At 41.8% G+C, this 23870-nt stretch overlaps 1 protein-coding gene and 1 pseudogene across 1 annotated transcript; both read left to right on the top strand.

Moving 5' to 3' along the window:
- Positions 1-1002: 1002 nt before the first annotated feature.
- Positions 1003-4381, top strand: LOC112938715 (formin-like protein 12). Its single transcript, XM_066309269.1, has 3 exons — positions 1003-1291; positions 1996-2985; positions 3069-4381. Exons 1-2 carry the CDS (start codon positions 1219-1221, stop codon positions 2823-2825), a joined length of 903 nt encoding a protein of 300 aa, XP_066165366.1. The 5' UTR covers positions 1003-1218; the 3' UTR covers positions 2826-2985; positions 3069-4381.
- A 2261-nt stretch (positions 4382-6642) lies between these two features.
- Positions 6643-17400, top strand: LOC4335297 (formin-like protein 12; annotated as a pseudogene).
- The last annotated feature ends 6470 nt before the right edge of the window (positions 17401-23870 follow it).

Raw genomic sequence — 23870 nt, 5'->3', positions numbered from 1 at the left:
GTCACCAGAATGTACTACATTGTCGGGTTGCACTACTAGCCCGTCATGGATTATCATCCGTGATAGGCCCTAAGACATGCCGACAAAGGTGGGGGCAACACCTCTGTCGGGTTCCATTTGGAGCCCATCATGGATGATTCATCCTTGACGGGCTCTAAACACCTACCATCAATGTGAGGGCAACGTCTTTATTGGAGCTCAATTTGAGGCTGTCACGGATGAGTCATCCGTGTCGGGCTGGAGAACCTATCCATGAAGGGTTTTATTTGGGGCCCGACAGAGACATGCATCATTGGTGTCGGAGCATGGCCCGATACAGATGATAGTTTCACATCACTGACCATGAACTTTTCTGACACAGATGAGGGTTTTGCCCCGTAACGGATGACCGGTTCCGTAGTAGTTACTCCTCCTCACTTATGGCCTTGTGTTCCATGGCTGCGACCTCAAACACCGTGAGGATTACCAATGCGCAAAAAAAAAACAAATGAATCATGTCCCTAATTTTCTTAAAAAAAATCAGTTGGTCCAAATATTTCTGTTGAGCACCAGTGAAATATCCTAAGAACTGGAATAGACATAAAAAATAAAACACGTGAAACACATCGCTCTCACGCATGAAACATCGAATTTTAACGGTTGAAACATTTATATTCCTCAAAAGATAATCATAGGAGATCATTTTTTAATGATTTATCTTCAATAAATACAATGGTGAAATCAGATCTTAAATAAAGATACATAGTTTAGGGAAAACATCATTTGAGGCTCGTGTGTTTGGTCTGGAGCCTTCTCCTTGTTAAATGCGTGCATGCTTGCATGCAGACTTGCAGTGGACGAAAACGTTGGTTTTGCATGGGAGGCGCGGGCGACCAAATGAGCTTGCATGCAAACTTGCAGATGGGTGGTGTTGGTTTTGCATGGTAGACGCGGGGTCCGATTTTTTTGCTTGCATCCAACGTCCAGATGGAAGCATTATCGTAAAAAAATAATAATCCAGCAAAAAATTCGAGTCAGAAGCGGAAGCGAAATTCTTTCCGGCCAAATTTCATCGGCGCATTGGGGTGGAGTTTGATCTCTTGCAAGACAGATTTGCTACGAAAGTGTGTTGGTTGGTGGCATTGTGCTGCGCATGGAGGTTGTTCCTAGAAGAAGGAAGGAAGGGTGCCGGTCATAGGCTTGGCCGCCAGAGACGGCGGTGGCAACGGCAGGGAGGGCATGGCGCTGTTGCGGAGGCTATTCTATAGGAAGCCACCGGATCGACTCCTCGAGATCGCCGACCGCGTCTATGGTAAACCCATGCTTCTTCTTCCTCCTGCAATGTTGTTGCTTTTCAAATGCTGAGGAGGATCTGGGGAAACGCTGCAGCAACATGGAAGGGTTAGGTTGCGTGGAATTGGTGGAATTGTGTAATGTGTCATTGATTCTAGCTTTGGAAATGGGGCTGCTTTGTACATTCACTCAATTAATAGATACGGTAATATTACTTATCAACCTAGATAATACAATTTCATGGATTATATAGGTTTTTAATATGTTGTTGAAAAGTCTACGAAATGCATATCGGTTTTTTCTCTGAATTAATTATGTAAATAAAACAACTACTTCCTTATGTGATAGCTTCACAGATATTACATCCATTCTTAAATACAAGAACGTCTGGAGTTCGGCACAAGTATTAAGAAAGTATGTAGAAATAAATAGCAAAAAAATTATGATTGGTTCACAAGGGAAAGTAGGTGCTGAAATTAATTGAGAAATGTCTCTGATTGGTTGAGAAGAGGAAGCAGGTGTACAAGTTGCTATATTTTGAGATATTTTTTAATGCTAGAAGCTATTATATTTTGGTAAGGAGGGAGTAGCTTGCTAATGTTTCTTTCACAGGGGAAAAGTAGCTTGCTAACATTCTGCAGTGTTACTAAAATGTTAGCTAAGATGCCTTCTAGAATCCAATTTGACTTGAAGAGAAATTGATTGAAATATTTATGCTTGCAGTATTCGACTGTTGCTTCTCTACAGAAACCATGGAACAATTTGAATACAAGAATTATCTGGACAACATTGTTTTGCAACTTCGTGAGCAGTTTGTAGATTCTTCATTGATGGTATTTAACTTCAGAGATGAAGGAAAAAGTCTGGTTTCAGGCTTGTTCTCCCTTTACGGTATCACAGTTAAAGACTATCCCTGCCAGTACCTAGGATGCCCATTGCTTCCTTTGGAGATGGTCCTCCACTTCCTAAGGTTGAGCGAGAGGTGGCTTATGCTGGAAGGGCAGCAAAACTTTCTACTCATGCATTGTGAGAAAGGCGGTTGGCCGGTTTTGGCATTTATGCTTGCAGGTCTCCTTCTATATATGAAGCAGTATAATGGGGAAGAAAGAACTCTAGTCATGGTTTATAAGCAAGCGCCAAAGGAACTTCTTCAGATGTTAACAACACTAAATCCACAACCTTCCCATCTTCGGTATCTACAGTACATATGCAAAATGGATGATGAGCTTGAATGGCCTATACAACCAATTCCTTTTACTTTGGATTGTGTAATTCTTAGGGAAGTACCCAATTTTGATGGTGTAGGTGGTTGTAGGCCAATAGTTCGTGTATATGGGCAGGATTTTCTAACTGTTGATAAAAGATGCAATGTTATGTTGCCACCATCAAAGCCTAGGAAACACGCTAGGCGTTACAAACAGGTACCACTAATCGCAGTTTATCTCAATTGTTGTTCTATTTGTTTTAGTTATTCTTTAACTGTTGTAGCAGGCAGACAATATATCAGTGAAGTTAAATGTTGGATCCTGCGTGCAAGGAGATGTTGTCCTTGAATGCTTGCATATTGATGATAGCCTAGAAGATGAAAGGTTGATGTTTCGGGTGATGTTCAATACCTATTTTATCCAATCTCACATTCTACCGTTGAACTTTGAAAACATTGATGTGTCATGGGATGCTGAACAACGGTTCACAAAAAAATTCAAGGCAGAGGTAGGCTATAATTTTTCTTGCATACATGTGAAATACTATTTTCAACATAATAAAATGTAAATGAAAGTGCATGCCTGAACCAGGTACTCTTTTCAGAGTTTGATGGTGAGTCTGATGCATCCATAGAAGTTGCATCTGACTATGATGACGAGGTGGAAGTTGGCTCTATCGACGTGTTCTTTGAAGCAGTAGAAATTTTCAGCAATCTTGACTCACAAGAGGGGCAGAGGGATGCTGAAATCCTTTCTATAACTTCCACAGAGTGTTCTCCACGTGCTGAACTAATGAAAACTGCACCCTTTTCCCATTTTGACATGGAGATTGGTCTTGGTGGATCTCAAAAAAATAAAATTGATGGCATGGTTTTGTCACTAGAAAAGTCAGATGAAAAATGTACATCTGCTGAAGGAGATATTATACAGAACAACATAACTAGAGTAGTGAGGTCAAGTTCAGCAAATACAACTGATGGAGATAGAGATACTATGAATTCAAGTTGTTATGGAGGTAAAGTGGATGGCTGCATAGTAGAAAAGAACAATTCCAACAAGGAAATATTGACGGATTCCAATGAAGACTCGGGGATAGAAAATGTGTTGGTAAAGGAGGTCATTATATCAGAAACTAATAGTCTAAAGGATATACAAATGATCAAAGAGGTCATAATATCTGAGGTCACAACTTCAAAACCAGTAATAGAGGTAGATACAATAGGAACCGAGTTAAGTGATGTGGTCCACAATTCTGAAACCATTACACATGCAGAGGCTAACAATGAGGAAGAAGTTCTGGTTACTCTAAAACAGAATGAAGGGGATAATCTAGTCGAAGAATGCATTTATTATGGCAATAGCATAATGATCAAACCAGAAAAGAATAGGAAGAAAGAAAAATCTATTATCGGTTCCACAATTGGTGTAGTACCTGATTCCACAGAGGAGAATGCTAGGGTGGGACTTCTATTATCAGTGAAACCTCATTTGGATAGCACGGGCACTTATCATGATTTAAATTCTCCCCTGCAAAAGATTGATCTACTTAATGTTTCAAATACTAATTGTGTTGAAGAGCAAACGAAGGGAATGGAGGCTTCGATATCAAATTCATATGGTCAGCCCTCTAATCTGTCTTCACTAAACTTGCAACCTCAAGGATCTAGTTTTCAAGCTAATGGGGATCCAACTTGTGCCAACACAAGTACAGATGCAAATGAATCAACTCAACTGGAACTCAAGAGAAAATCTTTTCTTTCTTTGTCAACATCTAGTATTTTTTCTCCATTATCCCCTAGGCGTAATCTGCTTCGTTCAACATCTACAGATTTGTCATTTCTATCTCCACTACAAACAAAATCGAATCAACACTCAATTCCTTGTTCAAGTGGAAGAGATGATTTTGCTTCATCTTACGGACCACCACCAAACATACCATGTACATCACTTCGAACATCAAAAGTATCATCGCTAGTACACCCCTCTCTACGACCACTTAGAACTGTTTCATCTCTATCTCAATCTTCATTTGAAGAATATCTAGATATCTCCCCTCCTTCTCCAACTTTTCATGAAAAACATCAACAACATTTTAACCTTGATCCTCCCTCATTAATACCACCTTGGCAGCTTCGGCTAGCAAAGACAAAGGAAAATGAGATATATCCATGTACTCTATCTTTTCTCCCTTTGTCTCCTTCCAACAAGTATGCCCATCACCCTCCATTCCCACCACCGCCACCACCACCACATGTTCTTTGCACTCAAAATAATTCACGCACCCAAATCTCCGAATATGAACAAGGAAGAGTTGAAGGTCCTTGCCCCTCTAGTTCTTATGGACAAAGTATTCTCAACTCACATGATGTTTCTCTAAGTTTACCACAAAAAGGTATAAACACATTAGAGTTCTCCAAAGTAGCCTTTAATTTTACAAATACCAGAGAAGCATGCATACCAAATATACAATATAGTAAGGATATTCGAACTAACAGTGAAGATACAAAACTTTCTGTGATGGTATCAAATTCTTTATCTTCGAAAATACCTCAACATGGCACACCACCACCACCACCACCACCACCACCACGTGCATCACAGTGTAAAATAAAGTTGTCAATTCTAGACAAGGATAGTGATTCAATACCACTAATACATTCAAAGTCTTCAGATTATCCACACAATGAACTAGCAATGTCAGTAGAACAACAATATCCCTCTCTTCGAAGACATGAAGAATGTGAGGTGTCATCAACCCAAACAGTCATTGAGTTATCTTCATTGAGATATTCTGAATATACATATCAACATATATCCATGAATATTGAATATAAGACTCCAATTCTCTCTCCCTCGGTATCTACATCGTTGCATGCAGATTCCTCATGTATTGCTATAACAAATGGTCCTTCAAGTTCAAATTATGTCGAGGAAGTACCAATGGAAACAATTTTGAATCAACCAACATTATCCATTCCTTTGGAAGCATGCAAGGATGAGCTATTGCATTGTAAAGAAAATGGAGGCATTCCAATTCCACCACCTCCACCTCCTCTTTGTGGTAAGTGTGTACAAATTTCAACAGAAAAATTCCTTGTGGGGTGTGAAATGTTTTTGATTCCATCATTGATACCTCAATCACCACCCTCACCCCCACCCTCAATACCATTGTCTTTTCCATCAGCTTTACCTTCAACCTCAACATCATTTACAGCTTTACATCAACTATCCCATATAAAAACCGCACCTCCTCCTCCACCACCACCACCTAGAGGACTTCTAGAAACTTCATGTTTATCTCCAATCACATCCTCCCTAAGAGAACATTCAAAAATATTACCTCCCCCTCCTCCACCTCTCCCAAAAGAATGTTTGCCAACTCCATCTCCACCTCAATCCCCTGATTGTCCATCTTTTCCTACAAAATATGCAACTACATCTCCTCTTCCATCACCACCACCACCACTTCTACATAAAGTACATGAATGTGTTATTCCTTCTCATACCAGGCATGTTGTAGTACCTGCACCACCACCACCACCTCCCTTTGGAGAACATCATTCTACTTTTAGTAAAGATTTAACGACATCACCTTGTTCCTTTTATGAAGATCATGCAAAAAAATATACTAGAATTCCTCTACCACCACCACCCCCAGAAGGTAGCCACGGAATTTTAGCTACAACTTCTACTGAATTGATTGATGCTGGTCCTCAATTGCCACCATTATCTCATCTTGAATGGAAACGGTGTCCACATCATCCTCCAGAAAGGCCACATTATCTTCCAGGAGAAGTTGGAGGAGCTCCATCGCCACCATCACCACCTCCTCCTCAGAGAGAAAATACATCAGTAGGAATTCAAGGTGGCATTCCACCTCTGCCACCACCTCTGCCACCAACTCTGGGAGATTATGGAGTGGCTCCACCTCCTCCTAGCATTGGTGCAGGGGCTCCACCACCTCCTCCTCCACCTGGAGGAATCACAGGAGTTCCTCCTCCACCTCCTATTGGAGGGCTAGGTGGGCATCAAGCTCCACCAGCACCTCCTTTACCTGAAGGAATCGGAGGAGTTCCTCCTCCACCTCCTGTTGGAGGGCTAGGAGGGCCTCCAGCTCCACCACCTCCAGCTGGATTTCGAGGTGGAACTCCACCTCCCAATGCACATGGAGGGGTTGCACCACCACCTCCACCCCCTAGAGGACATGGTGGGGTAGGTGGCCCCCCTACCCCTCCGGGTGCACCTGCTCCTCCAATGCCTCCTGGTGTGCCTGGTGGTCCTCCTCCACCCCCTGGTGGAAGGGGTTTGCCTGCTCCACCTGGTGGCAGAGGTGTAGTAGGACATGGACTTACTCGTTCCTTGGGGCTGAACTCAGCTGCCACAGCAAGAAGGTCAACTCTAAAACCACTACATTGGGTTAAAGTAACAAGAGCAATGCAAGGGAGTTTATGGGCAGAAATACAAAAGCAAGCAGATGCTAATAGGTACCCTCTTGTTTTTTAGCTTTTTGATTACTAGAAAATATAACTTCTCTACCTCTTTCACCATAGTTACAACAAAAAATACTGTAGTGTAAACCCGCTGCTATTTCAATTTATTTCTCGTATCATTTTTTTAATAAAATTTTACTAACTGGTAGTATCATGTATGTAGCCATTCTGAATTTGATGTGAAAGAATTGGAGTCTCTTTTTGCTATTGCTCCAAAGACAAAAGGTGGTTCAAAATCAGATGGAGCTAGCAAATCTCTTGGATCAAAACCTGACAAAGTTCATCTGGTAACTTACTCTAACACATTACTATGCTAAACAGAAAATATTCCCAGTACTTTTGTTTAATCTACTGCTATGATAATGAATTACTTGATTCCATGCAAGTGTAATGCGCACAAAATTAATAATTACTTTCATTTTAGAAGACAAGTTTTCTATATAGTTGCGGAAAAACCTCATTATCATATTCACTTTTGAAAATGTGTTGATGGCTTTTTGTACCGAGATTGTATCTTTAGTTCATATATTTATATTTCACGGTATTCATTAGCTTCTCTCTGACAATAAAATCTGCCCTTCATTAATTACTGGTATCACTTGTGTTTTCTAAGAGTTACCTTGGTGTCTTTGAAATCTACAGATTGATTTAAGACGAGCCAATAACACAGAGATCATGTTAACTAAGATCAAAATGCCACTACCTGATATGATGGTAAGCACCCTGCTATTTCTTTTTTGCCTTTATTGATGCACAATAGTTGGACAAAAGGGCAAGGTCATTAAATGTCTTTGTTCCTTGCTAATACTCCTTCAGTACCATATTAGTTTTAGCTCTAACCTGAATCAAACTTCTCTAACGACGACCGAGTTTATAGGAAAATGCACCAGCATCTAAAATAACAAATAAATGCACTATTAAGAGCTATTTCATGGTGGAATTAATGGAACTAATTTGATGTTGTAGATGTTGATGTACTTTTATATAAACTATATCGAAGTTCAAGAAGTTTGACTTTGGACAAAACTACATAACTTACTATATTGGAACGAAGGGACTAATATGACTACTATAGTGATTGAATATCTATCGTGCGCTATATTATTTCCTTGGCGTAGAACTGATACAACATCCAATATAGCTCGCTTTTAACCAGTTTTGCATATGTGGGCTATTATTTTGTTGTTTGGGAATTGCACACATAGACCTTTGCATTGTGACAACATCCAACATAGCTTGTTTTTAACCAGATTTGCTTACAATCTGAAGATTAGGTAGCTGACCAAAATAAATCATCAACAGAGTTTATGAAAGTTTTGTTTTTGGTGATTGGGTTCTTCCACTGGAAAGTAGGGTGTCAGCCTGCATTTAAGTGATAAATTAAGTGGGATTCCCTACTAACAAATATTGAGAATTTTTTGGGTTTCCTTTTGCCAAGTAGGATGTAGAAGACATTTTATCGACACAATCAAAATTTCATGTGAAGCTAGCTTCACATACTTTAGATCTAGCTTCACATACTTTACCACTTGCGAGAGTGCTCGGTCCAGCTCACCAACCGTGGGTCTCATAAGTTACATTGGGCCTACTTCACCACAGGTCCAACTAAAGCCACAACTTCAGATCCTAGGTCTAAACAAACCAAAAGGTGGTTTGATGGGTGAGTATAACCTCCACATGTTAAGCCATGATCCCCCATCATCAATTATCAATGTAGGACTAAACCCAACAATTGCATCGGATATGTAGGCTTCAGCTAAACTACATTACTAAATATCATGTGTTCCTGTGTTATCTCTGGAATGTCAAAGTTGATCAATGGTTGCAGCAATCAGGAAGGTTAGTCATCGTTTCACTATATCGATTAACTTCTGCAACACTACCAATCAGTGAAGGCCAAACACTCGAACTAGTTTGAGATAGTTTCTTTAAAAACAGGGTAGCAACTCCAAATCCACAAGTATAGTCGCAATGATTTATGTTGAATATTTTCAAGTCAATCTGCATGCACTTCAAGGATTTGGATTTGGTTTCGAAATTTTTATGAAAATAGATCTACAATGGAGACACGAATTTTTACGTGGAAAACCCTTACAGGAAAATACCACGGGTGCCGACCGACAATGATCATAATTGAGAAGTTGATTCAAACATAAAGGAATAACAATGGGATCGTCGCCACTTCCTATACGGCTTACAAGAGTATATATAAGGGATAAACGGAAAGACACACAATAGGGAAAGACGTGATGACCTACTAGGAAACTAGTCTGAATATTTTGTCGGCCTAAGATTTGGATCACATATTTAACATGTTTTCCATCTGGTTCAGCTAATGCTTATAGGAATGTTTCAATCACATTCCATCTTGATATTAATTAATACACCATATTTAGTCCATTTTCCTGGAGCTGAATTGTATACCCTGAAACCATTTGCATTTTAGACCAAGGATCACCTCCGTTTGATGAAACTCAGTTCATGACATTTAGTAGCTACTTCATTCTTAAGAATTATTCAGATTTTTAGTGGACATTTACTCAAAAGTTACTCCCATTTTTTAAATGGCTACCGGTAAGGCTTAAGGTGCTTCATCCATTCTATATCTACTTTCTCTACTTGTAACAGAGTGCTGCTCTAGCTTTGGATGATTCAGTTCTAGACGCTGATCAACTGGAAAATCTCATAAAATTTTGCCCAACAAAAGAGGAGATGGAACTTCTAAAGGTTGTTTTAAAATTAAAGCTTATATTTCCTTGCACTCCTTCTGTAATCTTTAATTTTTCTCTTCTCTGAATATCTTGCAAAAGTAAAGTATTTGCACTTTTTCCTATCAGAACTACACTGGAGACAAGGAAACTCTTGGAAAGTGTGAGCAGGTAAACCTTCATGCATGTTTGGACTCTTCTTTTGTTATATATTGATTTGTTTTCACTTATATTTGATCAGAACTATTGAGGTTATAACTGACAAATTATATTTTGTACATTCCTATTCATCTCCTCCGTCTGCAGTTTTTTCTAGAGCTTATGAAGGTGCCGAGGGTTGAATCTAAGTTTAGGATATTTGCTTTCAAGATTCAATTTCAATCACAGGTCATACACTGTTGAAATTTTGAGTTATTATCTCCGTATTTGAAATGTCCATAGATTTTCACTATCCCCCTTTTCATTTCCCTCTTAGATTAGGGATGTTAGAAAGAATTTGCTGACTGTGTCATCCGCTTGTGAGGAGGTAAATATGTTTTAATACACCTCCTTTGGATTAATAAGTATTAATGTTTATCACGTGAGAGCTCATTTCAATATGTCAATCAGCTCAGAGGCTCTGAGAAGTTAAAGGTGATCATGGAGAAAATTCTGTTTCTAGGAAATAAATTAAATCAGGGAACACCAAGAGGTAATTTACTGCGTCTATTGACGAGCTATAAAATCTTTCAAATAAACTTTCATGCAAATATGTTTAGCTTAAAATCATTTTGCAGTTGAAATTTCCTGGATAATTTCTAAGCTCCCTCTTCATTAGGACTAGGAGGGAGAAATGCCCTGTGACAACTTCACTGTATATATAATTACATTTATCCTTTCCACTATTATCAACAAAAATAAGTTGTTTCTCTAGGTGCAACAATGTAAAACAATTCAGGCTATAGATTGAAGTTGTTTGAATGTCAATTTAAGTACTGTATGTTCAAGATCTGTGGGTCACTAATTTTAGCTTCCCTATACCTCGTATTCATTGAGGAAGAAAAAATATTTAATTTTTCCTTATCTTGTTGCAGGCCAGGCTCTTGGTTTTCGCTTGGACAGCCTATTAAAACTTACAGACACTCGTGCAAACAACAGTAGAATGACACTAATGCACTTTCTTTGTAAGGTATGGAGATATATAGCTGTCGTACACTAGTTGTTCATATAAAATCAAGCATGAGTATGAAAGATAATGTTGATCCCAAAATAATAAATTTGTCTATACTAATTATGTGGGGCCCAAATATCAGTGGTGGTGGCCACCACCATCACCACAAGGAATATTCAAAGGAGTAAAGATATATTATGCTCGTAGGACTAGAAAAGAATGTAATTGTGATATTTTGCTTTTCACCACATTTCACCAAAAGAGTGTCTTGTAATTACATACAAGGCACTCTTCATGATTAATATACCTCAATAGTGCTATGTACATTAACTCAATAGTGCTATGTATATTAACTCTAAAACATGTAGTTCTTTGATAACTTCATCACTAAATCAGTAGTTTTGTGATACAATGCTATAAATCTGTAGTTCTATGAAAAATTTGGCACTAAATCTGTAATTTCGTCATATACATTTTTGAATCTGTAGTTTTGCGATAGTTTAGTTAAAGGCAGCCTTAGTTAAAATATCGCTAGTTTTGTGATATTTACTCAATTTGAAAGGCCAACTAACTAGCTAATTTCTTTGTCATGTTTAACTTGTCATCATACTGCTTATTTTGCTCCTCTCATAAAATTCTAAGTTTGCTTCTATAATAAGCTTTAATTCTTATTAACTCGATGGTTGGTTTAAGTGTTTATCAGGGCCTTGCGGACAAATCACCACATTTACTGGATTTTTATGAGGAATTTGTCAACCTAGAAGCTGCTTCTAAGGTGTGTATGTCGATCTGACGAGAGCATCCAAAGGACTTGTGTTGATAAAAAAAATTATACATTGTTTAGAAAATGGAAGTTTGTATTGAACCCAATCAATTACATCACGGTGCCTCTGCATAACTAAGATACACACGACCACACTCAACAAACAAAAAATGGAGAATATCATGGATTTGTAAGGACCATCAATCGAAAGAATAAATCGTCACCCATGAACAACTCCTTAAATATATCCTCTAAATGCACAAAGTATTAAGAGCCACCAATCCTAATACTAGATCTCCACCCATATACCTGGGTAAAGAACTCCTTGACCACCTTCTCCAAATGTAGACATGCCGCAACCACCATATCCCGCGGATCAGGCTTCTGTAGGATAGCCCATGTACGAAGCCAATGGATAAGACAATATATAACCTGTAATAGTGAAGTTATGATTTTTTTTAATCAAAATATACATTATTCCTGCATAGCCAAAGCAACCAACAAGTAGCAAATGCTCTTAACAGGACATGTGCTTTTAAATTATTATGAATTCCAGCAAGGCAGCTCCCAAACATATGGGCTACACTATGCAGTGGAGGAAGTCCAAATGCTACTTGGACCAAACAGAATGGGCAAAATCAAAAAAAAAAAGATGTCTAATTGTCTCATCATTGTGACAAAAACAACCGTTCTTATTGCTTTGCCAGTTTCCTTTTGTCAAATTATCCATCGTTAACACCACTCCACAATGAAAATACCAAAGAAAAATCATAACTTTTAAGGGTATCTTTAGTTTCCAAAGATGTTTATTAATATTAAGAACATTGATGTGAATTAGAGCTAGGTAATGAGACTGCACCGAGAACTCCCCATTTGAGGTTAAGTTCTAACGAAACTCGTCTTGCTCCTGAGTTAATTGAAAATCAGTGATACATGATAATAAATACAAGTTTAAGGACCACCCGTGCATTTTACTCATAATAAATTATTCCAAGCCACCTATTTTGATCCTATAAGGTCCCTTCTCCATGAAAGGGAATGATTGGTTTCTAAGACTTGTGCAACAGTAGCCGGCTTATGCTTAACTATATTTTGAAGGCAAGGATACTGTTCTTTTAAGGTTGAATTGCCCAACCATTTGTCTCTCATAACCTGATTTGGGAGCTATATAAAGGATCCAAACCAGAGAAAATCCCATTTCTCCTTCATGGGGGTGGACCAAAAGTATAAGTCCCTGGCCTTCCACTAAGCTTGAGAAAGAGGTTTATCACCTACATACTTATTACATATCAACTGTTGTCAAACCCCTTCCGTGGAGAGCAACTTGAATAAGCACTTACTAAGTAGAGCCACATTCTTAATGTCCAAAACATGAATTCCCAACCCCCCCCCCCCTTGTTCCTTGGGGAGGCACTTTTTTTCTCTGACCACCACATTTCCAGTAAACCTGGAGCGAAAATACTTAAGCTTTGTAAGTATCCCCTTTGGTATGGCAAAGAAAGACATCATATATCTCGGGAGGCTACTTAGCACTGAATTAATCAATGTTAGCCATCCTCCGGTGGACAGGAGTTTTCCTTTCCAACTACTTTGATGTTTTTCAAAGCATTTTATCACATCTTTACAATCGGCATTTCTTAATCTCCTATAGTGAATAGGGATACCTAGATACCGGAATAGAAATTTACCAGTGGAACAACCAAAGAGCTCCATGTATTCATTGTTAAACTCGTTCGCTTCACCAAAGCAATATAATTAGTTTTTATGGAAATTTATCTTAAGACTGTTAATTGCTCAAGGCAAATTTTGCTACATGACACTGCTTATGTGTGGTTTTAGCTCTAGGACACTGCCCAAACTCACTTTTGAGGGAAAACACTCCATAAACATGGTAATTTGCTAGTGGATACCACGCCGATTAAAATAATAATTTCCGGTTGAAGAGGAGAGAGAAAACGCGTGAAATGTCAAAAATGCCCTTAGGCCCACATGTCAGCTCTATCTCCTATCTCTCTTCTCCTCTTCCAGCCCACATGTCGCTCCCCGCCGGCCGCCGGCCATGCCCGCGCAGATGGCGGTGGAGGCAGTCGTTGAACTCGTCACCATCGACGTGACATCGAGCGGCTCATCGAGATGTTCATCTGGAATAACTCGTTGGAGAAGGGCGCCCGCCGATCGGCCGCGGTGGTTGTCTCCATGCTCACCGAGGGGAAGTTGAATGCTCTCTGCGTCACCGGCACCCCCGGCGCCATCGAGTCAGTCGCGTCGCTGCATTACGCTTACCTCGACGAGCTCAACCTACTTGGCCTCCATGCCCATCCACCACTCTCTGCTACCGAGCTTGCCGCTAGCAAAATCAGTCGTTCCACCGCCGGGTATATTTCGCCGGCGTCGTGTGCAGTCGCCTCCCCCAATCTGCCCTTGCCTCTGACCATCACACGCGTGTTTGTGGGGGGAGGGGGGATTGCGGCATCGTGATTCGGCGATTGGGATGAGAGAAGGGCGGCAGCGGCGGCTGCGGCGGTGGCCATGAGTGGCTCAGCGTCGACGGGGATGGGGTGCGGGAGCTACGGCTGGCTTGCGTCGGCCGGCGGTGGGAGGAAGGGCGGGGGTAGGGGGTGGGGGTGGCGAGGCGGCGGGGAGAAGGAGCGGCTGCAGCTGCTCCACCGCGCGCTACGGCTGATGGGCTGCCGGAGGGCCAGGGTGCTTCTGCTGCTCGCCACTGCCTCCCAAGCAGTGTCTACGCGGGCATGGCCGGCAGCCAGCGAGGAGCGACATGTGGGCAGGAAGAGAAGAGAGATAGGAGATAGAGCTGACAGTGTGCCCAAGGGCATTTGCGACATTTCACGCAATGTCTCTCTCCTCTTCAACCAGAAATTATTGTTTTAATCGGCGCGGTGTCTACTGGCAAATTACCATGTTTAAGGAGTGTTTTCCTCTAAAAGTGAGTTTGGTAGTGTACTAGGGCTAAAACCACACATAAGCAGTGTCCTGTAGCAAAATTTTCCTTTGCTCAATGACATAAAGCAATAACGTCAGGTTACGAGCTTTTTCTAATTTATGATCCATAAAAAAAACTATATCATTGGTATATTGCAAGATAGAGAGACCATCATTCATTAGATGATGTCGTACTACTTCTGCAATTTGCCGATCAACTTTGGCTCTATTAATCAGTATAGCCAATACGTCAGCTATAATATTAAATAATATGGGTGATAAGGGATCAACTTGATGTACCCATTCTGGAGTTGCTTTGAACAGTTGCAACTGAAAGCATTGGCTGAGGAGCAGCAAGCAGTTGTGAAAGGGCTGCAGAAGGTTGAACAAGAACTAGCTGCTTCAGAAAGTGATGGGCCCGTTTCTGAGGTTTTCCGCAAGGTATAATTTAATTCCCTACCTTTTTGGATGCTATGTGTTTAGTTTAGATGGCTACTGCTCCATCCGTTTTTTAATATATGATGCAGTTGACTCTTAGATACATTTGACCATTCGTTTTATTCAAAAATTTATATAATTATCATTTATTTTGATGTGATTTAATTTATCATTAAATATTTTTTAAGCATGATTTAATTTTTTTTATATTCGCACAAAATTTTTGAATAAGATGAATGGTCAAACGTTCGTTAAAAAGTCAACGGCGTCACACACACACACAAAGAAACAGAAAGAAATTTACTTGACGTTCCTTTCTGTTTCTTTAAGTATGGAATCTTAATAAACAGATATATTTACTGATGGTTTTGCAATCTAGACTTTGAAGGAGTTCACTGATGCTTCTGGAGCTGATGTAAGGTCCTTGTCAGCACTATATGCTGAAGTAGTAAGCCATCGTGATCCAACAAGCTAGCTTTCAAAACTGTTCCATTTGGATTCGAACCCCTTTTAACATACTGAGCGGTGACAGGGTAAAAGTGCGGATGCACTAGCCTATTATTTTGGAGAGGATCCTGCAAAATGTCCTTTTGAACAAGGTAATATTCGATCTGGAAATTCTGGATGATTCCCAATTCTCCATCAAGTTGTGGTAGAACAAGTTAATTTTTACAGTTTTGTGAACACTGCTTGAGAGCATCATTTTTTCCAAACATGTGACATTCACTAGCTCAAAGACAGAATCAATAATTAAACGTCTGACAGAAATTATTAGATCTAATAAATACTTGAATTTTACGAATTGTCGGATTTAGGAAGTTGGTGCTCTTTCGTTCTAGAATTTTCAAGACCAGGTAAATCTCCTGTTGTGTTCACGATCATCTAAATTAATAAAAGCTTATATGCTGGAACAGAGGGAAGGTCTAAAGTACTGAACAAAGCTAAGGCTTAGGGTGTGTTACAGTGTTAGTTCACGTTAAAATTGAAAGTTTGGTTGAAATTGAAACGATGTGATGGAAAAATTGAAAGTTTATGTGTGTAGAAAAATTTTGATACGATGGAAAAGTTGAAAGTTTGAAGAAAAAGTTAAAAACTAAACGAGGGCTTAGTAAATGGACCTGGGCTCATGGGCTGGTGCCATCTGCAGCACGTTAGGTCCCATACAGAAAATGGACCACTGAATTTACCGTACCTAATCCCTGATCGGCAAAAAGATCTAGGCTGTGTTTAGTTCATGGCAAAATTAAAAGTTAGGTTGAAATTAAAACGATGTGACGAAAAAGTTGGAAGTTTATGTGTGTAGGAAAGTTTTGATGTGATGGAAAAGTTGGAAGTTTCAAGAAATATTTTGAAACTAAACACGGCGCTAGTATAAATTAACAAGAGTTCCTGTTAACTGATTGATTATGTGTGCTAAATTCATTTTCTTTTACCTTTTTAAATTAAAAAGCTATCAATGTTCGTATGTTCTGATTAATTTTCTGATCATGTACATATGTAACTGTAAATCTTATACTATATATTTATATGTACACTGTAGGAGGTTCTCCTACAGTATTTTTCCTCTAAAACAAATGTTAATGGAGACTTTAAGTAGTAACAGCATCCTTCTTTCCTCTTGCTCACATTAATTTTGAATTCGACAAAAATACAGTCACGTCTACTCTTCTGAACTTTGTGGGGTTATTTCGGAAAGCACATGAGGAGAACATAAAGCAGATTGAGGCTGACAAGAAGAAAGCACAGAAGGAGGCTGAGAAGGAGGCAAACCAGGACCGTACTCCTGTAAAGTCTAAAGATGGACTAGTAGATAGATCACCAAGATCACCCTTCAAGTGACATGCATCACTACCAATTTTTTATTGTCCAGCCGGGTCAGTTTCTTCTCGACAAATGCCACCTCCATTACCATTAGCCATTCAGACCATCGTGGCTCAAGCAATGCATGGCTCCATGTGCTTGAGAAACAAGGTAACGCATCATTATGTACATTGCACACTTTTGTTCTTACTGTATTGATGAAATTATAGTCGTCATTAATTATCATTCTAACCTATAATATATATTTTTTTATTTTGTATAGGTACTCAACCCATGCATGCTTTCTAGCTTGCAATACTGTACAGAGCTAACTCCGCAACTATATATTTAGGTCCGTTTGTACATATTTCACTAGACATTTCTTCTATTGTACATGTATACTAGAAGAAATAGGTCAGTAGTTGTAAACTAGGAAAAGGAAAGAACGTAAGAGAGGATCAGTAGGTCAGAAACCATAGGAAATTAAGGATTAGTGTTACCTCGAGGCAGTTACAGCAACTGGTGAATGTATAGCAATGTTCCTGACTCGTGCTATCAAATGACGCATCCAAGTGTACACCTTTTATCTAGAAGCATGTGTTGTCAATTAATTAAAACCAAGCTAGCTTACTTATATGGTTATGGTGTTACTGTAGCTGTTAATGTATAGAAAGAAAAGGAACGAATACAAACTTCGAATTAAATTTGAAAATATATCGCTCATTCAATTTTATTTCAGGAATATTCGGGATGTAAATTTTTTAAAAAAAATATATCGTCGATCTCGCACAATCATTGAGCGAAAATGAGGTGACGTCGAGGGCGGTATCGTGCGGTGAAAAAGCGAGACCGCGTGCTCTCGCGGAAAGAACGAGCGAGACCGAACGGTATCGCTGAAAAGAGAGCGACACCGTACCAATGCTTCCTTTGGTTAGTGACTAATGACGTAATTAACTATTTAATAATAACAATTAGTGATTAATTAATAATTAATTAATCACTAATTAATCATTTTGAAATCCGGTATCGCTGATTGGTTCAGCGAGACCGTTCGTTCTCGCTCTTTCATTTCGCAAGACCGCACGGTCTCGCGCTTTTCTCGTGCGATACTACCCGTGACGTCACGCCACGTCACTTTCGCGTAATGGTTGTGCGAAATTGACGTTATATTTTTTAAGAAATTTTGAATCCTGAATATTTCTAAAAATAAAATGAATGAACAGTGTATTTCCAAATTTTATTCTACAAACTTCCATGCTTGCATATTGAGGAGTGTTTGCTTTCGGTCAGATTCAGTCTAGTACATACTCCCTCCGTCCCAAAAAAAACTTAACCTAGGAGAGTACATCCCCTCCTAGGAGAATGAATCTGCCATCTTCTCTTAGGTTGAGGTTTTTTGGGACGGAGGAGTAGCTTAGAAAGAATTGTTACAAAATTCTTGGCAAATAGGCTGCTCCCAAAACTGACAGACTTGGCATCCCCAAACCAAACAGTGCTTTTATTTGAAAAAGAGCTATTCATGATAATTTCATATATGTACAAAATCTGGTTCAACGTTGCATAAAACCAATAAGCCAACCATACTCTTCAAATTAGATATCCCAAAAGCATTCGACTTAGGCAGGGGCAGATCCAACATGGGTGCAAGGGGGACTCGAGTCCCCCCTACACCCACAAGACCCATCGATACCCCCGGAGCATCCCCTTCGATTTTTTCACCATAAATGATAAATTAAAGGTCTCTAGATGACTAGAGGTGAAGAAACTGTGTAATTGAGCCCCCCCACAATTTTTTCTTTCTGGATCCGCCCCTGGACTCAGGCCCTCTTTATTTAGGCTTAATTATAAGCCAACTTATAAGTCGAAAAGTCTAAGTCTAAACAAATAAGCAGCTTTTCTGTTTGGCTTTTATGAAGCTATAAGCCACTCTAACACTATTAAGCCAAAAGCTAGGTTTGAGAAGCTTTTTTTTTTTTTGCTTATGTGAGGTAGATGTATGACACCATCACTAAACTTAGGACATTAAATCCACTAGCTTATAAATCATATAAGTCAATAAACTGATTTAAAAGTCTAGACCAATAAACCTAACCTTCAATAAAGAGGGCCTCAGTGAGTTGGACTTATTTATTGACAGATCTCACAACTTTTGGCTTTGGCCCATAGATGGAGAAACTGGATCTCATCTCTCTTGCTCACCTGATCGTCCAAAATTACTGATGAATTGTTCTACAGGACAGGAATCTTCCATGCAAGAGGTTCAAGACTGCTATAGGGTGATCCACTTTCACCTATGGTTTTAATCCTCGCAATGGAGGCCTTGCGTAAGATATTACCCGCAACTGAAACAGTGGGCCTCCTGTCCCAACTCAATTGCAACTACTGCAGGTTTAGGTCTTCGCTTTATGCGGATGATAACATGTGATCATGAAGTATATACATACAACCAAGCATGAGAAATATAAAACATTGTCAAACAATGCATCGGATGAACGGGGGATCCATAAAATATTAAAGTCTAATGAGTTTTGAAATTTAGTTCGGCCTCTAGAGACAACACTGAATTCAAACAGACCTAGCACCTTCATGCCATCTCCGATTTGGGTGATCTTGGACTTGATGGAAGGCTTATCTCTCTACCTTTCAAACGCATTCGGTCTCGTATCCAAATTCATTCCGAGTTAACATGAATCGTCAAAACAAGGCAGTGCTGTTACTGAAACCTAACTTGGGTCTTGGGCCTTCTAATCACTGGTGGAGAAAGCCTTTTTACTCCCGGTTGGTAACCCCCCTATAGTCCCGGTTTTCCAACCGGGAGTACGAATCCGGGACTAAAGATCGCTATCTTTAGTCCCGGTTCAAATACCCGGGACTAAAGATCGGTTGGTGTTACGAACCGGGAAAAAAAAGAGGAATCTTTAGTCCCGGATGATAACACCAACCGGGACTAAAGAGAGAGTAGCGTCAGTTCAGATGGTGCCCTTTTTTTCCAGATTTAATCTCTATATTTTCTCCCGAATCTAGTGCCATGTATATCCCTAAATCAATCCCCAAATCCCCAATTCAAAGTAACATCCCAAATCTTAAGTTATTATAAACATAAATCAAATACATCACAAATCCTTAAAAAAGTGCACTCAAATCAAATACATCACAAATCCTAAAAAATACACACAAATCAAATACATCACAGATTATGTCACGCCCAGAAGTTTCCCCCTTTTCTTGTTTTAAAAATTGGTTAAATAAATTGCCCGAAGAAATTATCTTAATTAACCTAGAGCTAAATCCCTAGTTAATAAATGCAATTAATAATCGGAAATAGCGTGGTGGAATTTTTCTTGAGTTCCCCATGCTCCAATGCATTAACAAGATTTTTAGTGGAATTTTCACAGCCCTGGAAATAATTTTAACCAATTAAAAATCACCAAAGTGCAATTTTTTAATCCCAGGAAAATCCTTTTCCTCGTTTTCTTTTCTTTTCCTTCCTTTTTCTCTAGATGGGCCGTCGGCCCATCTCTCTCCCCGCGCTCGGCGCCACTTCCTGGGCCGGCCCGCTCCTCCTTTCCCCTCCCCGAAGTCCTCCCTCCCTCCCTTTCTCTTTCTGGCGCCGACAGGTGGGGCCCACCTGTCGGTCGTCCCCTACCTCCGGTCGTTGGAGCCGGAGCTCCAACCGCCCGCGCCGCCGCCTTCTCCGCTCCACGTCGCGCCTCCACTCCGCGCCCGCACCTCGCGCCCACGTCGCCGCCCTCTCCCCGCATCTCCCGCGCGCGCGCGCCCGCAAGTGGTGGGGGATTTGAAATCCCCCAACACCCTCTCTCTCTCCTCCACCTCTCCACGTCGCCGGCCAAATAGGGGCCATCCCCGGCCGTTTCCGCCCCTCCCTCGCCCATAAAAACCCTCACTCGAGCTCTCTCTCTCATTTCCCCCATTCACCGTCCTCTCCCACGCCCTCTACCGCCGTCGCGCCGCGCTCGCCGAGCTCCGCCGCCGCCGCCCATCTCCGGCCGCGTGCCGTCGCCACTAGGGCCGCCGCCGCGCCAAGCCGCCGCCGCCGCTAGCTCCGCCGCCGTGTGGGCCATCTCGGCCATCGCCTCGCGTCGCCGGAACCCCACCGGGACCCCATCTCCCTCGCGAGCCGGTGAGCTATCCATTCCCCTCCGTCTCCAGCCAGCCACTTTGGTCGTCGCGGTCGCCTTCTCCATCCCTAACTCCTCTCCTCCCCTTCTCTAGGTGTCGCCGCCGCTCGTCCGCCCCTCCTCTCGTCGGGTCGTCGTCGCCGCCTTCGTCTTCCGCTCCGGCCACCGTGTCGTCGGTGAGTCCTCCCTCCCCCTCCTTTCCTCACCTTCCCGCGAGCGCCGGCCACGCCGCTGCTCCGGCCATGCGCCGCCGCCTTTCGGCCGTCGCCGACGCTTCCCGCACCGCCGGTCACCGCCGTCGGTGGCCGTGCCTCGCCGTCGCCTCGCCTTGGTCGGCCGGTCGGCCTTGAGGCCGAGCCGAGCCCGGCCGACGCCACCCTCGCCTCCCCTTTGAGCCACCGCCTGGTGGGGCCCACCTGCCAGGCGCCACCTCCTTCCCTTTTGAGCCGCTGACCTGTGGGGCCCACGTGCCGGCGCCCCCTTCCTCTCCTCTTTGAGAAGCTGACCCATGGGCCCCGCCTGTCGGCAGCCGCCCCCCCCCCCTTGGATGACGTCAGCCCTGGGTATTATTGCGCAATAATTAATTAAGGACTTTTTCTTTATTAGTAAAAACACAGTTTATCTTCTAAAATTCATAAGTAATTCATCCGAGCTCCGTTTTAAGTCCATTCAAGTCTCAGTAAATCAAGAAAAATGCAAATAATCCATTAAAAATGGTTTTGTTTCCTGTTTCAGTAGTCTTATACCATGTTTTGCTTGTGTGCTTTGTTTGTCGCGTAGGTTTCGGCCGTTTCGTCGATCCGCGGTTTCTCGAAGGCGTTGCTGACGTCTCGTCAATGTGAGAGCAAGGCAAGTCATGCTTTACATTTGATCATATTGTACCCAATTTACAAACACCCTGCATTTCTATTAAATGTTGCATTCTTTTACAATGTCATGTGGGATGGGTCCTATTACTTAGCCATTTATTGTTTACCATATGCCATTGATAACCTGTGTATCAAAATGATTAGATGTTGGTTTAGGAAATGCTTAGCCATGCTTAGCTCAACTAGTACACAAAAAGGGATCACATTATTACATAGACTTTGTCTATTAGCATAGTTTTGGATTGGTGCCACCGCAATGGTGTTAGTTAATTAAAATACACTGAATGGTGGGCTGTGGGTGCATGGTTTTGCTGGTCGCACCCATGGCAGTTAAGGACCGGTTCACGGGAAACCCTGGGAGACTTACCGTGCTTACCGCAAGCGGGAGTGGGTAACTGCTTGATCTGAAGTATAGCTCGACCCTTTCCTAGGCACCGGTAGCGAGGGTGGGCGTGATGGAGTTGGGTCGGCCGAGGTGTTCGGTTGTCCAGCTGCCGGATTCACCGCGGCGCAAGAGGGGACCGCCCACTGCCTTTTGAGGGGTGGGGGTGAAACCTTAGCGTGGTGTGGATGGTTAGGGGAGGGTTACGTGGAGGGTCTTGTCACGATTTCCCCCTTTGCAGTATCATGGTGATACTTCGGGGCATGGCGACATGTGTGGAATCGTGTCTTGTGGGTACAGTTGTACACCTCTGGCTAGAGTAAAACTATTCGAATAGCCGTGCCCGCGGTTATGGGCGATCAACCAGATTCACCGTGATTAGTCTCACCCCTAGTTTAGCTTAATGAACTGGTGTAGTTCAGGTGGTTGGTTGGGCCTGTTGCAACGTGGTGTAGCGTTGGACAGTGATTGGTTAATATTGATTAATTACTACAGCTGTTTTACTGCTTTCAACTACTGTTTTGAAATGCCTGCTTTATGCAAAAGAACCCCTAGCTTCCTTTGGTTATATCCTGCATCATACCTCCTCTTCCGGTATGACTTGATGAGTACAGTGGGTAGTACTCAGTCTTGCTCTCTTTTCCCCCACACCAGAGTTGAAGTTCTTCTCAGTTGGAGCCGTCTCAGAGAGGTTGGTTTCGTCGCTGCAGTCAAGGTTTGCCTGTGGAGTGGAGTCGCCCGCTGCTGAAGTCAAGCTTCCCGGTTTAGCTCGCTTTTATCTTTCCCGCTGCATTTGTAATCTTTTATATTTTTGTAAGACGTGGGTCTGTATGTCAACAATTATCGTTTGTGTACCCTGGCTGGTCCTGGACAGGGGTTTAATGCACATTCAGCTTAGAAATTCTGGTTCGAGAATTTCTGGGTGTGACAGATTATACATCTCATATCCATGCAATGAATCACAAAATTATACATCTCAATCAATCACAAATTATCAGAAAAAAAAAAGAAAAGAGGCCGGCCGGCAGACGAGAGGGCACGACCGCTGCCGCGCGTGACACCTTTGGCCGCCCGCCATGGCCGCCGCCGGGCGCGGCCCCGCCAGCTGCCGCCGCCCGCCATGGCCGCCGCCGCCGGCCACCGGATGGGAAGTGAGGGGGAGGAGAGGTGAGGAGGAAGGCGAGGAGGGGGAGGAGTTAGATCTGTGAAGAGGAAGGGGAAGGGATTTGTGAAGTGTAGGAGAGGATAAGGGATAGGGATTATATACTACATATTAAATTTTAGTCCCAGTTGGTAAAACTAACCGGGACTAAAGATCAATATAATTTTTAGTCCCGGTTAGTATTATCAACCGGGACTATAAAGATGATCTTTAGTCCCACTAAAGATCCTCGGCCCCCTGACAGACTACTGACACGGGATGAACCGGGAGTAAAGATGATCTTTAATCCCGGTTGGTGATCATAAAATAGCTGTGGTGTTTTTAACCGGGACTAAAGATCATTTTTAGTTCCAGTTTTTATTGCAACCGGGACTATTAATAGACTAGGCCCATCTCGGAAGTGTCTCCCTCCACCTCCACGAATTAACACTAAACCCTAGATCTATTTTCTCTATAAGTGTCTATGTGCACCCTCTAGAACATTTGGGTTTTGTTTAGTTGAATTTTGCCAAGTGCCATTCACCTTTTCTCTAATCCTCGCTCGATTAGTCG

This window comes from Oryza sativa, chromosome 4 (assembly GCF_034140825.1).
Source record: "Oryza sativa Japonica Group chromosome 4, ASM3414082v1".
In the NCBI taxonomy this organism is placed as follows: Eukaryota; Viridiplantae; Streptophyta; class Magnoliopsida; order Poales; family Poaceae; genus Oryza; species Oryza sativa.
This window is presented reverse-complemented; position numbering and strand designations above follow the sequence as displayed.